Source organism: Ursus arctos, unplaced genomic scaffold, assembly GCF_023065955.2.
Source record: "Ursus arctos isolate Adak ecotype North America unplaced genomic scaffold, UrsArc2.0 scaffold_20, whole genome shotgun sequence".
Lineage (NCBI taxonomy): Eukaryota > Metazoa > Chordata > Mammalia > Carnivora > Ursidae > Ursus > Ursus arctos.
The window spans coordinates 24239229-24256093 of NW_026622875.1; the positions used below are offsets into that span (position 1 = coordinate 24239229).

A 16865-nucleotide genomic window follows, 5' to 3' on the forward strand; every position below is an offset into this window, starting at 1 on the left:
TGCACACACGAATCACCTGAGGATCTGGCTAAACGGCGCATTCTGGCCGAGTAGGTCGGGCCAGCACCCAGAAGTCTGCACTTTCAACACGCTCCCAGGTGATGCGGATGCTGTCATCCGTGACACCTGGGAACTTTCATCCCCTGCCTCTCAGATGTGCGTGGAGGTGGAGGCGGAGTTTATTAGGCAGTGAAACTGTTAATCTTCACAAGTGATGGAACGAGTGGGCCCAATACGTACCTGACATTGTCATCTAGTCAGTGAACAACCTTCACATCTACTGGGTACGAAGCTTATGAGAGCCCCTTCTGGCTTCCCCAGGGGGAGGGACTCCTCAGATCATAATGGTTCATCATCCCCATTGGGCTGGGAACCCCTGTGACATGGAGACTTTTTGTTTAATTGAAGTACAGTTGACGCACAATGTTATATTAGTTTCAGGTGCACAACACAGGGATGCCATAGTTCTGTACATTACTCATGCTCCCCACACTACGTGTAGACAGTCACAGGGCTAGGTGGTTTTATTACCTGCAACAAAACTTTTTTTAAAAATTTAAGTACAGTGACACACAGTGTTACATTATTTCAGGTGTACAACTTAGTGATTGGGCAAGTTTAGACGTTATGCTGTATTCACACAGGTGTAGCCACCATTTGTCCCCTTACATCATTATTATAGTATCATTGATTGAATTCCTTATGCGGTGCCTATTATCCCATGACTTACTCATCCCCCAACTGGAAGACTGCATCTCCCTCCCCCTGCACCTATTTTTCCCAGGCCCCCTTCCTCACACCCTCTGGCAACAAAAGTTTGATCTCTGTATTTATAGGTCTGATTCTGCTTTTCATTTATTCATTTGCTGTTGTTTTTTAGATTCTACTTAGGAGTGGAATCATATGTAGTCTTTTTCTGTCTTAGTTCACTTAGCATAACAGCCCCTAACGCCATCCATGTTGTCTCAAATGGCACATTCTCATCCTTTTTATGGCTGCATAATATTCCTCTGTGTGTGTGTGTGTGTGTGTGTGTGTGTGATATTTTCCTTATCCATTCATCTATTGATGGACACTGGGGTTGCTTCCATATCTTGGCTATTGTAAATAATGCTATAATAAAATAGGGGTGCATACATCTTTTTGAATTAGTGCTTCATTTTCTTTGGATAAATACCCAATGGTGGAATTACTGGATCATATGGGAGGTGGAGGACCAAGCACCGAGCTCTGGGGTGCTCCACCAGAGGAGAAGGAACCAGCAAAAGAGATTAGGGAGTGACCATGAGGAAGGAGAAAACCAAAGAGATGGCAGTGTCCTAGAAGCTAATGGAAGAAAGGTGAACAAGGAAGAGGGAAAGAGAAACTGTGCCAGAGCTGCCAGCTCACATGTGAAAAGACTGAGAACCAGCCACTGAATTTAGCAAGATCGAAGCCATGGCTGACCTTGAGAAGAAGGGTGGTGGCAGTGGAACGACGGGTGAAAACCTGTTCAGAGCAGTGTAAGGAGAAAGGAATGAGAGCAATTCATGGACTGAGCGTAGATTAGCCTTTTAAGATGGCTTCCTGCAAAAGGCAGCAGAGAAGCAAGTAGTATCTGGCAGAGGCGGTGCATCAAAGGAAAGTTTGTTCTTGTTTGAAGATGGGAAAGATCCAAGAGAGAGAAGGACAGATGATGCAGGAGAGAGAAGGGTGAAGAGCCACAGGGAAGTCTGGATGTGTTCTCATACCCTTGAGGAGGGACTGGCTTCAGCCAGGAACATACATGGTCCACCGATAGCAGCCAAGAAGGCAGAGTGTGTGGGTGCAGATGCTAGGGGTGGGTGCAGACAGTGGAAGGAGGCTGTGGAAATTCTGTTCAGCTGGCTTCAACTTTCTCAGTGAAGGAGAGAGCATCAGCTCAGAGGGAGGGAGACCTGCCATAGGGAAGAGAAGTCCATGTGAAAATACAGAAGAGAGATTTGAGGATGCTGGCCTTGAAGACTGGAGGGAAATGGCCCCAAGCCATGTGATGCCAGCAGCTCCAGAAGCAGGAAGAAGCAAGGAGTGGGTTCTCCCCCAGAGCCTCCAGAAGAAGAGCAGCCCTGCCTACACCTTGACTCAGTCCACTGAGAACTGTGAGAGAATAAACTTCTCTGTTAAGCCACTAAGTTTGTGGTAATTTGTTACAAGAGCCACAGGAAGTTAATTAAGGACTAAAGGAGAACTGATGACCAGAAGACCATCTGCTCTGCTCACTACCATGGACCTAGCACCCAGCCCAACGCCTGATAAATACGTGCAGAATGAAGGAATGCGCAGGCAGCCCGGCCCGGCGGCCACGCCACCACTGCTCCTACGCTGGTCTGCTCCCAGCCCAGAGTGGTGAGGAGCCTCTGGGTCTACATGCTTTAGCTATGGCCCCCAAAGACATTCCAAGAGAGGGATATGGTCTGTTGGTCTCTAGTCCCTGGATAAAGGACCCAGAGAGACTCAACTTGGCCAAGTACCCACCAGGTTCAACTAACAGAGAAATGAAACCACGTTGCACAAAAGACTGTGATCTTGTGGATGGGGGCAGGGGGCTGTTTCTTTCCATGGAAAGCAATGTCAGACAGCCCAGTGTCCTCTACTAAGAGCTCCACTTCTGAGATCGCACCACAGATTAGCTTCAGTCCTCAGTCTATTTAGGAAGTGCACATTATTATCCCGTTCTCAGGCAGGGCAGCTGGAGACTGAAGCAGGGAACTTGCTCAAAGGCACGTAAAGGTCGGTGGCAGAACTCAAACCCAGGGCTGCCAGACATCAAGAGGCTGTCTCTCCAATCACCGCACTCACTTGCCCTCATCCTCTGACTCCAGGTAGGAAGGAGACACTCCTAGGCCACCAGGGGTCTCCTCCCTACTTTGGGTTTGCTCTGTAAGGTGTTCCGGGCCAGACACGGACAACGACGACATTCTCAGCAACATTTCAGGAATATCTGAATAAAGGAAATAGGCCAAGTGTTCTTCTTTTCTTTATTAATGAGTTGAGATACATAAAGACTGAATAAAAAGTTACACAAAAGGCTCAAGCATCACTGAGACCCTCAGGCATCACTCCCGTTTCACAACAATGGCCATCTCCTAATACTGGGTAGCAGAAGCTGTGCACTCACGGGCACTCCACAATTCAAGTATCTTTCATTCTCTGTAAACCCAACACAGAATTTCTAACCCAATGGGCTGCTAATGGAGGGAATCTGTCTGCAGCTCCAGATTTACCATCACACATCTGAGGGACCTTTGGGTCAGAGCTGCCGTGTGTTAGTGGGTCACGTCTCCTGGCAAAGTGAGATTGGCCACCCTAGGCTACCAGGCACTCTCCATAGCAAACAACCCAAGGTGGAGTCAAAGTCTCTAAGAAGAACCATCCAAGTGACCCCTGTGTGGCAAAGTATAAGAGAAGTCAGTGGCCAGAGCCCCAGGCTGGAGGGGTGGGCAAGATGGCTAAGATTAACTGTTGGGTAGAAAAGTAGCCCTCTAATCGGGGGTGTCCAAATTTTAGGAGAAAATTGGAGAGCACACAGTGGCAAAGGCATGGGGTGAGGGGATTTCAGGAAGGGTGTGCTCCAGGGGATGTAAAGGTAGCACTATTCAGGTGGTCTGGAAAACCAGTGGAAACACCAAAATGTCACCAAAGATGCAAGTCCCATTGGACTCCTCCGTCATGGAGTAGCATGGCCAACTGGTGTTCCAACTGACCCTGCCATGTGACCACGGAGAAGCTTTTGTACTGAGGATGCCCCAGGGTACGCTCCATTCTGACCTATCTGGAAGCCCCCACTGCTACAAGGGCCCACAGTGCCTTAAACATGAAGAACTGTCTTTGAAAGTGTTATTTATCTGTCTCAGCTCTGGGGAACACGAGGTCATGGAAGATGAAGCCTGACCCGACTTAGCAGCAGCAGGCCTTTCCTTAACCAGTGTGTCCCTTGAGCACTGTGGAGCTTAGCCACGGGCGGACTGCAAGACACATGCCCTGGAAGATGCGGCCGGGGTGGGCAGAAGCACTGCCCCATTGTGGGAGGAACCAGAAACAGATGGAACCCGTGTGTCTGGTTACCTTCATGGCTAAGGGCTTCGTTCTAGGTCAGCCGATCTGCTTCCAACAGGACTCGCCACTCAGTGCTGCCAAGGAGTTGCGGGCTCGGCAGGGGGCAGGGGGCAGGGGTGTGCTGGTGGTGGTCCGTGCCTAGTAGAAGCTTCCAGCAGTGGCCACTGCCCCGTGTGCATGGCTTCCCTTCCCACCCCACCACTCCTTCACTGCAAAGCATCTCCATCCATACGTCTTCCCGCCTGTCTTGCTGCCGCCGCCACCTCCTCTCTTTTGCACACCGGGCTGCCGCGGACTTGGCTCGGAGGAGCGGAAGGGTCGGAAAGAGCCTTGTCCTGTGTTTAAAATGCCCATTAACATTATAGGATCTTGGGACAACTCTGAAGTGCCTGATCTGGAATGTTCTTTGTTATCTTTCCTTTCAGGGTCAAGGGAAAAAAAGGCCACTGAGACAAATAAATAAATTTGATCTTCCAATTAATCAAAGTCCCAATGATTTCATTTGACACAGAATCACTCTTCAGCTGAGCCCCTGGTGCTGGTGATCTTGCTGAGTTAGGAATGCAGCATGCTTTCTAAACCAGAGAAGGTGCCAGGTGTCTCCATGTCCAGTGGGGTGCTCACTTTCTCAGGGTTTCTTTCTCCAAAGAGCAGCCAGGCCACCTGCTACGGATGCTCTAGTTTGCCTAATGACCTGATTTGTAAATGGAAAACGAGGTCACGAGCTGGGCTACCTCATCTTCTGACCTTCTGTCGGGGGCGGGGGGCACTGTGGTTGTTGCTGCCCCTCCTCCCTCCCTGGCTGGGAAAACCCAGTCTTTGGATCACGCCAACAGCACCTGAGAGGGAAGTGACATCGTCAGGAAGTTGGGGGAGTGTCCCCTTATAAAAACAGGCCTATGGGGGTCATATCATCACCCCAACCTTTCTTTCTCCTTTAATTATATGTTACAGTTAAGATCCAAGAAGCTAAGAAAAGTGTGTGCCGAAAGGCAAGCGAATCCTAAGTTTGCAAATGCTTAGCGGGGTTTGCTCGCTTACGGGGCTTTAAGAAGTGGTAGTCGGTGGGCTCAAAGGGAAAATGGCTTCAGGTCTTGGTGCTGTTTTAGTATTGGATCGTTTTTGGTTAAGATTCAGCATGAACTAGAGCTTTCTGGATGGCGTCCACGTTAGCTCACTGGGACGCGCTGAGACGTACATGCCCACGTCTGTTTGTATCCGAGAGCCGCGAGGCAGCACAGGTGGTGGGAAAGCAGGAAGAGACAGACCCGGGAGAGCCCTCAGAGCACAGAACTCAATTCGCACCGTCTGGAACGTGAACAGCCACTTTTGTAAAGCCAATCAGCTGACTTAACTTTTACATGTCCAGGACCATGAATACCCCTCCGAAAACGGACATGCTCACACCAGCCTCTCCGCTCAGCAAAATAAAATTCCGTTTCCTAACACCTGCACCCTCGGGCACAGTAAAACCTTCTGGGTGACCACATCTCTCTCCTGTCCAGTTTGGAGGCCGGGAGTGGGGTGTGCCCCCTGAGGCCTCCGGCCACCGTCCCCACTCACTTCCACGCTCTCGGTCCCTCCACTTGCATGTTGAGCTGAGTTTTGGCACTGCTGGGAAAACTCAGTTACAAACAACAATATTCCGGACGTGTTCTCAGAGAGGCCTGCTGAGAACCTGAAGCTCTGCCACTCAGTGGGCACAGACCCCTTTAATAAAATAATAATCACTAAAATAATTTAAAAATCTTCAAAAGCCCCCCAAGCTCAGACACTTTGGGCTGGGGGGTGGGGGGGTGGATCATGGCTTGTTCGGTACTCTGTCCGTGGACACACATTCCACACCACACCAAAACTGTGTACTTCAAAGAAACAACACAGCCAACGAGAGATGGGGAGGAACCTGGTGGAACCAACGTGAGGGGCTTGGATGTTGCTTCTGTTTAGCGTTGCTTCCCTGTCTCTTGTGAGACACGAGAAAGCCTGTGCCCTTCTGGCAAAGCCGGAGCCTCGCTCCTCCCTGCCCACCCTCCCTTTCTCCCTTCCTGTGCCAGGTCCTCGGGCCAAGGGTCGTGGTTAGAAATGGTTTTCAGTGCGGTTAGGCAGTGGAGGGTCCCGAGGGCCAGCCAGTTCACGGTCACCATGGCCAGGGCCGCAGGCCCGTCACAATATCACGCACTGCAGTTTGTGGGTGCCAGTGGCCCGGTCTCCCCGCCATTTGGTTTTCTTCTTCTTCTTCTGGCTCTTTTCTGGAATCTGTTGCCTTTTGAGACAGTGAAAAGCAGAAAAACAAAGTCAGAACAGGCTTTGCTTCTCCCTGCCCCTTTTCCTCCCAGGCCCCCGGATGTGCAGGCGACAGGCCTGTTCTGGACACTGGGGGAGAGCCTGGCCTGGACAGTGTCTCTGGGGCACAGAAAGTGGGAAGGCAGGGAGGGCAGGGCAAAGCCTGTTGCCCTGCCGGTGAGAATTCCTGACATGATCCCGTGGCTGCAATTATTTAAATTGTGAACTACATTATGCGTTATTCATTACTGGCCTCTATTTTTATGTTTCATATTTTAAATAAAATGACAGGTCAGTTGAGTCCAAAAGCTTTTCACATGTTTTCTGTTAACTAGTCCTATGTCTCAGACCTGCCTGGAACTACAGGTCCATACCCAAGATACCACCAGCTCCTGGCAGGGCCATGTATCCCAACTGGAGGCAAAATGCCCCCGAGAAGCTCTTTCCAAGAGTGCAGAGCTGCCAGCTAAAGCGTAAAGTGAGGGCTGCGCTATCACAGTGCACACTGGGGAATGATGAGGAAAGGGGTGTGTGTGTGTGTGTGTGTGTGTGTGTGTGTGTGTGTGTCCTGGGGGCGCCGAGAAGCAGCAGGGAGAAAGCACTCTGTCAGAGCCCTGCCTGTGAGTTCACAACTAACCGACAGCCGTAGAGCTCACCAGCACACAGTCTCACACTAGGTGCCTGATATTTGAGGACGGCAGGCTAGGCCGTTCCGCATGTTGCAGACTCTGGAAATGGGCAGATGGGTGACAGGGGAGCAGCCAGGAGGCTGTGGCAGCCCTCTCAGCACGAGGTGATTAGGGCCCAGCCTCGCTATAAAGAAACGCACGTGAGACCACTGACTAGGATTTCTGACCGCACCCGGAGCCTGGCAGGGTGTGCCCTCTGGAAAGCAGGCATGGGTGCAATGCCTCAGCAACTTGAGCTTAGCAGTCAGAATGGTGGTGGTTCAAGGGGAACTGTCACAGGGCGCTCTGACCTCCGGCCGGGGAAGAGGAAACGGACCTACTTCCTATGGTGTTGACAGGTGTGGTGTCGGGAGAACACCAAAGGCAGGTGGAGGGAGCTCGAGCTGCAGAGCCAAGGCGAGGCCGAGGAGGAGGCCGAGCTGGCACCCCAGGCAGGAAGGCACCTCCCTTTAGCTTATGCTTCGGGCTTCACCCACAGGTAGTAGGAGTGAGGGGGTGTGTGCAAAGGAAGGTGGGAAGGGCAGGGAAACGAAATGGATGGAGGGATAAGAAATCCCAAACAGGCCCAGAATTGCACAGCCCAGGCCTTGGAATGAGAAGCTGCATCCGTCCAGTCCTCCCGGAGCCCGTCTTGCTGCAGAGGGCCTGCTTCTGGGGAAGCGCACAGTGCTCACCTAATGACCCTAACCAGGTCATGGAAGGCTTTGTCGACGTTGAGAGGTGGGTCCTTGGCACTGGTTTCTATGTACGGAATCTGGAAGGCAAAGCCCAACTTGGTAAAAGCAGCATTGGGGTCCACAAAGCCCTGTTCCCTAAAACTGCAAAGTCTCAGAGGTCCCCAGGAACCACCTGCCTTCAGAGACCCCCACAGAACCCCCGCACCAACAACCTCAAGCCCCTTCCTGGTGTCTTGCTCCTTAAGGGTGAAAAATTTTATTGACAGCTTTTCTAATTCCCGCTTATTCTCTAGTCAGAGAGATCTTTAATAACCCCCTAAAAATAGGAAAAAAATGATCTTTTTATATACTTGAAGTCTAAAGACTGTTTCATTTATCAAACTAAAATAGGGTCTGATGCTATTCTTTTTTCTTCTTGAGGCCTATTTTTCCACCGTGAGGGGACTTCTGCCTCTTCCTGGGCCCTCCAGAGGGGACTCTGGCAAGAGAGGCTGAGGCGAGGCTGGGCCACGGGCAGGAGACGGCACCTTGGTGACCCCTAGCCGGTCTGTGCCTCCTCGAGGACCACCAAGCTTCCCGAGCTCAGCTCTTGTTTGGTCTGCATCCACGAGTCCAGGAGCTCGGCCATGTTTACACGTTTGGCTTCCGTTACACACGGAAGGCTTGTGTCTGCACGTTTGATAGTGAGGAATCATCACCGGCTGAAAGACAGTAGCACACTGGCAGATGTGGCCGAGGTGGCCCCACAGGACAGGTGTTGAGGGCCGTGTCCACCCCAAGTCTCAGGCTGGCACAGGGAGGAGAGCACAGGTTGCATGAGATCAGGACGCGGTCCTGAGCTCACCTCTTCTCCTGTATCAGGGACGCCACACAGGCGGGAAGGGCTTGTGCCCACTCCCCGTTGAGTGGAGAGAGTGTGGGCTTTGTGCAAAATACACAGGCTTCCCCAGGCCAGAGAGGGAGGCCGATTGTGGTCAGACTGAAGAACTACGGTATATTTCATAACTTTTTCCTGGTTATAAAATTAAGGCATTTCATTATAACACTTTCAAAAAAGACAAGCCCAGTGAATAAAATAAAAATGATCAGCAGTTCAAATGCATGGTGGCGGGTGTGTGACAGGGTGAGCTGTTATTTTAGAGGAGGATGTTGTAAACGACTGCCCCAAACACATCCTAAAGTATCTTCACACATTGCTGTGGCTTCAGGCAGAGGTCTCGTAGTTGGCCCGGACGCAAAGGGCAGAGCACACGAAGCATGGCTCAGACTTTTGAAATGGTCATCCAACCCATCATTGAGCCTCTGATAACACTGAAAGAAAACTGCCCTCCACTGTAGGGAGGCTGGCCTGAGATAACTCTGAGCCCTTTCGCCTGCCAGGTCACAACATCTCTGAGCTCACTTATCCCCCACCTTCACCCTTGGAGGTAAGCAAGTATCCCCACTGTGCAGCGGAGAGACTGTGAGCTCAGAGCACTGACGTCCTGGCCCAAAGCCACACCGCAGCCTGCAGAGAATCAAGGTTTGAAGCAGGTGCAGGTTCCACTTCCTGCCTGGCCACCCGTGGACAGCGAGGTGTGCCGAGGTCAGCTTCAGGGCCCCTGCCAGGCAGGGGGGGCGCTCCTGCTAGAGCCTAGAAGCCAGAGTCCTGTGATACCCTGTGAGGCCGGGGTGACGTGCTTCCTTTTGCACACCCAGGGAGTGGGGGGCAGGAAGGGGCCTGTACCTAGGACCCACCTGGAGCCCCTTCACATGCTGTGACCCTGCCGGCTCAGCAGGTGCATGGTTCCGGGGGCCTCAGACCGCCAGTGCCTGCCGTCCCACCCACCACTCAGAAGTACAAGAGTTGTAGTGTCCCCCAGGTCCTCGGGCGCCCTCCGCCTTCTTTCTGGGGGTCTTGCCTCTACCACTGAAGAAAGGCTGGGGTGCATTATCTGGGTACTTGGAATTCTAGGGTTTCAGTGGCAAGGAGCTTAAACTAAAGGGAACGCTGCACTAAATGGTAGCACTGTCTGACTCCACCACGGGGCTAGGAAATGCCACCTTCCGGCGCCGGGTGGGGCGCCCGCCTTGGCAGCTAAAGAGGAACTTGCCGTATGAGCTCTAAAATAGCATGCTGTCGATAGTAGCTCGCAGAGCCGCTTGGTCAAATGATGTGCAAAATACACAGGCTTCCCCAGGCCAGAGAGGGAGGCCGATTGTGGTCAGACTGAAGAACTACGGTATATTTCATAACTTTTTCCTGGTTATAAAATTAAGGCATTTCATTATAACACTTTCAAAAAAGACAAGCCCAGTGAATGAGGCAGCGGCATTTGCTGCCGGGCGGCCTCCGCTCTGCACCCCCCACCCCGCTGCTTGGGAGGCCCGAGGCACAGGGGTGTCTGTGAGTGCCCTCGGGAGCCTGAGAGCAGGAACCGGAGCCGGCTCCTCAGGCCTGTCTCTGTTCAGAACCCAGCAGTGAGTCTCCAGCTCTCCTCTGGAGACTGTGGGGCAGCACTGGCCCGGGGGGTCACTCCCTCCTCCTTGAGGCGTGTTCTTCGCTTGGCTCCCACAATGCCCCGCTTTGGCCCTCACGCGTCACCCACAGCTCAGGCCCTTTTGTGGCTTCCTCCTCACCTCCCCGCATCCCTAGGTGAAGTGTCCTGCCTCAGTCCTGGGACCCCCGTCCTATCTACACCCGCTCCCCCGGCGTTTATGGCTTCAAATGCCATCTACACGCTGCCGACGGCCGGTACTCACCCAGATGCTGTAGTGCCTGCTGCCCGGCACTTCCATCTGCTTATCTACTCAGCTCCTCAAACTGCAGGTCTGCCACCGGCTCCTGTCTCGCGCACACTTACTCCTACCGTCGCCTGCTCAGTTACCGACACTCTGGTCTTCTAAAAGTTGCTCAGGCCCAAACCACCATCACCCACCATACCTTCTTTCTCTCTCACCCCACATCCAATCTGTGCACATATCCTGTCGGCTTTCTTAGAAACACGTCCAGAATCCAACCACCTCCTTGCCAGCTTCACCAGCACCACCCTGGGCCGTGCTGACCTGCATCTGGCTTATTGTGGCAGCTGCTAACTGGTTTCCCTGCTCCCACGACTGGCCCCCATGGACCCTTCTCAACATGTCCACCAGAGAGAAGCTGTTCAGCCGTAAGCCAGACCTCGTCATCACTCTTCATAGCCCCCCAGTGGTTCCCCCTCTCCCCCTGAGTAAAAGCCATAACGCCTTAAAGCCTTCTCTGACCTGGCCTCTGGCTACCCACCCCTCCCACTCCTGCTCCAGCTGGCCTCCTTGCTGATCCCCAAACTCCTGCCTTTGGGCCTTTGCACGGATGATTCCCTCAGCTGGAACATTCTTTCCCCTGAGATCTGCAGGGCTTACTCCTCAGCTCCTGCAAGTCCTTGCTGAAATACACCCTCCCCGGCAAGGCTTTCCCTGACCACCCTATTTGGAAAAGCACCCTCCTCCACCTCACATTCCTGACCCCCTTCCCTGATTTACTTTTTTCCATAGCACATGTCACACTGTAATTTGCTTTATTATCTGTCTCTTGTCATTAGAAGCCAGCACCATAAAGCCAGGAGTTTTATTTCCCAGGGCCTAGGACAGTTAAATGAACGCAGAAGGCAGAGACAAGCAGAAGTAACTTGCAGTGAGTCCCCTTCCTCTACTCACAGACCTGGGCCCACCAGGCAGAGGGAAGGGGCAACCTTGCAGCAGACCTCCCAGCAGGCAGAGTGGACTTCTACATAACTGACCAATGAGGCCAGGGGCCTGGGCTGTGTCTGTGTGGGGGACGGGTGAAAAGAAGCCCCGTGACCCCACCCAGCACATTCAGAGGGCAAAGGGGCATCACAATGAACTGAAAAAAAGAAAACAAAGATGTCTGCTGATATTCACTGTGTGGCCTGGGCAAACCTCAGTCTGACCAACTGTAAGATGGGCATCATGATACCGCTGTGGGGGTGAGGAGTGAGTGCTCCCCGGCATAATGCCTAGCATAGAACAGGGCTGGGTGAACTGCAGCTGGTCCGATGATTCTGAGCATAATCAGGTGGCTGGCTCAAAGAATGGGACAGAAGCCAGCCCTCTACACATCCCAGCGATGAATCTGCTGTGTTGGGGGCCAGGAGGTGGCCTGAACGCCACAGCTCGCGGGCCACGGTGAGGGGACCTGGTCCCCACATCAGAGTGCCTCATGACTGATAAGAGGGTGCTTTCTCTCGGGTCTGCTGTTTTGTTTCACAATATAGCCCTCATCACATACGCTCTGCAGGCCTCTCTGCGGAATCGAACCCCCTACCCAGGAGGCCCGAGATCCCTCAGGAGTGACGGGCAAGGACTTCTACACATCCCTGACTGCCCAGCACACACACACACATACACACACGTGCACACACACGCATGCGCACACGCCACCTACATTGTGTTTGGTCGCCATTTCTTTTCCTTGCTCCCTGGTGATTTTCCTCAAATGCATCAGATCGACCTTGTTGGCCACGAGGATCATTGGAAACGACTCTCTGGGGAATAAAGGAATAGCAGCTCATGAAATTTCACTGCCTCCACCCCTGCTGAAGGCAACAAAGCCACACCTCAGGCATAATGCGGCCCACACTGCCTCCCCAGTGGGCCTGGGGCTGACTCATGAGTCCCTTCCCTCCATATCTCTAGGCAGGGGAAGGGGGCCCTGGGACTGCTGGCTGTCTTGGTTTGGAGGCTTAGGCTTACTGCAGGGAGAGCAAAGGGGTCTCCCCGGGAAATCCCTGGCTCAGCACCATCAGAGGGCTCCCAAGGGGCTGCTGGGAGGGGGCTGGCCTCCCAGACCACTCCCTCCCATCTCCCGGTCACCCCAATGCACCAGCCATGCAGAGCTCCTGCCGCCGTCAGCGGGAGCTCGGGAAGAGCCCCGGAGCCAGCGTCTGGTATACAGCTGGCACTCAGTAAATGGCAGCTGCAAACTTGCGATGGCTCCCAGGAGAGGAAGGGTGGGCTCACAAGGCACGTCTGCCTTAAAGATTCCCACCGACGCATGTGGCCACATCGCTGTCTAAAGGTGAAAGAAATGCCAGTCTTATAGCATCTTTAATAACATCATCGGGCATTTTCATTTAAAAAATTCATAATTTAACAGGTGAAAAATAATACTTTATTATTTCCCCTTGCACTTTGGTTAGCCAAAAGGTTGAATACTTTCCTACTTCGGAGTCATTTATGTTTTCTCTTTTGAAATTCCTATAGCCAGGGCCTAAACTTACGTTAACTTGGAGTTTTATGTGTATATGTGAGTGTGTGCAAGTGTGTATCCCTTTTACCTGGTAAAACTATTAACACTTTGCTGTTAGAACAGGTGTTAACTAGATTTTTCTGAATTTACTGAGATTTGTTCAAAGCTTGCTGCTTTCCTATTAGTTTGTCCTTTTACTCTCCTATGTTGCCTCTTTAAGAGCCAATTTATTGAAAAGACCAGTTAGGCTTAAAAGAAACTACAAATTATTTAATTACTCCATATAATGCTAAGGGGAAAATGAGCCTTTAATTAGGGGCTTGTAAATCTCACAGTCAAATGTGATGTAACCACCTACAAGGCATACTGGAGAGGAAATTCACTTTTTCTTCGAACGTGGTAACATTTGGTTAAGTTGGGGCCATGAGGGGGGACTGTTTAGGAGAGATGGGAGGGGCTGACTTAAGGCCCTGGAAGCAGTTTGGTCCTGTGGAAAGAACTGGGGTAGGAGTCGGGGGACCAATGCGTGAATTCAGCTCTGCCCCTCTGTGTTTCAGCTTTCTCCTGAGACTCTGAGGGACAGACAGGCAGAGGCCACTCTGAGCCAGGAGCTGGGAGGTTCTGGACCGGCTGCCCTTACCTGTCCTTGACGCGCAGGATGAGCTGGTGGAAGCGGTCCACGTGCTCGAAGCTGGCCTTGTCCGTGACCGAGTAGACGATGAGGAAGCCGTCCCCCGTGCGCATGTACTGCTCCCGCATGGCGCTGAACTCTTCCTGCCCGGCCGTGTCCAGAACTGGGGTGGGATGAGACCACTCAGGAGCTGTTAGCACCCACCATGAAGCTCCCATGGCCTGCAGACCCCCATGCCGCTGCTGCTCTCTCCAGGGTGGCTCCAGCCAAGCTGGCCCCATGAGAGGCTGCACGACCTTCCAGGGCTGAGGTGTAAGGGACCCAGCAGGGCCTCAGGCACCTCCAAGTGTGAGGCCCTAACAGGCTTATCTGTGGACCTGCCAATTCCAACCTACTTGCTCCCTGGGACTCAACTGTCCATCTACAGAAAAGCCTCAAAAAGTCAGTGATCAGCTCTGCTACAAAATCCCACTGGGGTCCCCACACCTGGGCTTGGATCCCTGTTGCAGTCCTTACAAACTGGTTCCTGGGGAAGTTACCGGGCCCTCTGAGCCCCCTTTCCCCTTTCCGCTTCTATAAGATGGAAACAATGCCTCTACCTTGCAGCCGCCTTGGGAGGAGAGCCCCAGGACATGCATTGGGGAAGCCCTGAAAACCATGCCTGGTCAGGCAGGGTCCTCAGTCCCTGCGTGGACAGACAAAAGGCAGGCCACGGGGAAGGAGAGGCCTCAGAGCCAGGATCACTTGGCCCTCGGATGGGGCTGCCACTGGGGTGGTGGGAAGGAGAGCAGGGGTAGGAAGCAAGAATGGCTGGAGAGAAGGAGGGGGGACCATTTCAGCAAAGGCCTCTTCCCAACCGACCCATCCCCCTCTCCCTCCCTCCAAGCCATGGACTCCTGAGGACACTCCCCTCAGCTTCCTTCCTGCTGGGATAAAATCCTACCCCCCAGGCTGTTTCAGAGTGGTCACAGCCACTGCTGGGGAATCTCCTTTGAGAGGCACAGGCCTGACCCCCTAGGCCCTGCTGAAGCCCTCAGCATCCTGCAAACCCCTGCTCCCCATGCAGCCTTCCCCATTTCCTAGCTCACTCTGCTCTCTGACAGACCCATCTTCTTCTCCCTGGAGGCAGTGGAGCAGATGGCTATAGATTTTGGAGCCGATTCTGGGCTGAGTCTGGTTCTTCATTCCTAGAGTATGATCCTGGGCAAGCTCACTTCTCCGTGCCCTTGTTTCCACGAATGGGGATCCTAAGGGTTGTTTTAAGTTAAAATACTAAGACCCTTGGAGCAGTGCCTGACATAAAGGAGCCCGATAGGAGGGTCTGGTGCGAGCTTGTTCTCCTCACCTGGGGTGCTCTCTCTACCTCTGGGCCATCCCCCAGCCTCCCCTCCTCTCCTGCTCCCCTTGCCTTGACCAGCTGACTCTGACTCACTGCATTCTGCTGCCTGAGCTTGCGGGAACTATCCCCAGCCCCGTACAGACCCTTCATGCCACACTGTTCTTCCTGCCCATTTACTAGGCCCCCAGTTGGACCATCAGCTCCAGAGGCAGGGGCCTGGTCTGCTCGGAACCTGGCACAAAGAGAACTCAAATAGTAGCTGAGTGAATAAATGAATGTGCAGTCTACCCAATTTTATTCATTCATTCATTCACTGAAGAAATACGTGAGAGTCTACTACGGGCCAGGCAGTGTTCTAGGCACTATAGATCCAGGGTGAATGAGGCAAAATCCTTGTTCTCCAGGGCCTCATAATCTAGTAGGGAGATTGGCAAACAAATGAATGGGTAATATAATTTCTGGTGGAGACAAGTACATACTGTGAAGAACAATATAGGCAGCTCAACATAACTGGCGGAAGTTGGCGTCAACGCTGGGTAAGGACTGAGCGCAACTAAGTAAATTCCACCGGCAAAACAGATGAAAATGTCACAGATTTGGCTGAAGGGATGGGAAGGTGAAGAGAACAGCAGAAGACATTCAGGTGATATGTAATTAATGTATTCACAGATTTTGAAGGTGTGTATTGCCTAAAACAAACACTAGAGATCTAGGATATGTGAAAATATGATCATTCAGAATTTAAGAAACCCAATTCAATAGGGAGCTAAAAATCAAAACGGACCCTCTGAAAAGGAAAAATTGTTATTTCACACATTGATTGCCTTAAAAATAATATTATCCATGCTTTCTAAAAGAATTCTTGGAGGAAATACTTCAACAGAGTGCAAAATAGATCCATGAAAGAAAAAGATGAGTGGTATTATAAACAATGATAAACAAAGAACACAGCCAAACATAAGAGTTAAGTTTAAATAAATGTCCTTACACAATTTGAAGAAAATGAATGGCAATTTAGAACTAAAATCTATGATATCCATATGTGAGGAAAGGGGCGGGGAAATGTAAGTTACTACTAAATTTCTTGCCTTGTTTGGGAAGGGGCTAAAGATAATAATTACATCCAGATGTTGATAGAAAAAATATAATTATACACACACAAACACATGAATGTATATAGAATAACTACTAGAAATACAACTCAGAAGTTCCTAGTCATCAGAGGGGGGAAAAAAACAGAACAAAGTAAATGGGACCAATTCAACAAAAGGGAAGAACAAACTACACAAAAATAAGAAGGCTAAAAAAGGAGACATGGAAGATGGCAGATGTAAACCTAACTATGACTAACAACAGTAAATGCAGATGGGTTAAATCCACCCATTAAAGCAGACACCCAATACAAAATCCATTTGTCTGCCACTACAAAGGACACATATAAAACAAAATGACACAGAAAGAATGAAAAGTGAAAGGATAAAAAAGGATATGCTAGCCACATGCATCCACAAAATAGGATTCAAGGCCAACGCACTGAACAGGACAAACCAGTGTATTTATAAAGGGAAGAAGTACAAGCATCAAGTGCCAAATCATGAATCATAAGCATATAAGAATGTTGCCTAATATACACACTTATAAAAACCTGATTTTTAAACATAGTAGGTATAGACAAATCCCATCATCATTATGCGAGAACTTGAACAGGTCTCTCTTAGAGAGAGACAGAACAATTAGCCCCCCGAAAAGTAATGATCTAAAAAACGCAATTTAAAAACTTAATCTGAGAGGGGTGCCTGGCTGGCTCAGTTGGTAGAGCATGTGACTCTTATCTCAGGGTTGTGAGTTTGAGCCCCATGTTGGATGTAGAGATTACTTGAGTAAACTTAAAAAAAGAAAAAAAAAAACTTAATCTGAGAGAACAAACTTTACACTCAAACAGTAA

At 51.2% G+C, this 16865-nt stretch overlaps 1 protein-coding gene across 9 annotated transcripts in view; it reads right to left on the reverse strand.

Moving 5' to 3' along the window:
- Nucleotides 1-2982: 2982 nt before the first annotated feature.
- MRAS (muscle RAS oncogene homolog) overlaps nt 2983-16865 on the reverse strand; it is a 53352-nt gene continuing 39469 nt past the window's right edge. For 5 of the 9 annotated variants that reach the window (XM_026497111.4, XM_026497110.4, XM_057315979.1 and 2 more), the window contains 5 exons: nt 13591-13744; nt 12147-12246; nt 8251-8424; nt 7721-7800; nt 2983-6337 (listed from right to left, as the gene is read on the reverse strand). In XM_026497111.4, the coding sequence (XP_026352896.1) occupies nt 6238-6337; nt 7721-7800; nt 8251-8424; nt 12147-12246; nt 13591-13744 (608 nt within the window). In that variant the 3' untranslated portion in view covers nt 2983-6237. Of the gene's footprint in view, nt 6338-7720; nt 7801-8250; nt 8425-12146; nt 12247-12584; nt 12774-13590; nt 13745-16865 lie in introns of those variants that run through there. The other 4 variants (XM_048216132.2, XM_057315980.1, XM_026497112.4 and 1 more) reach the window with 2 other exon arrangements.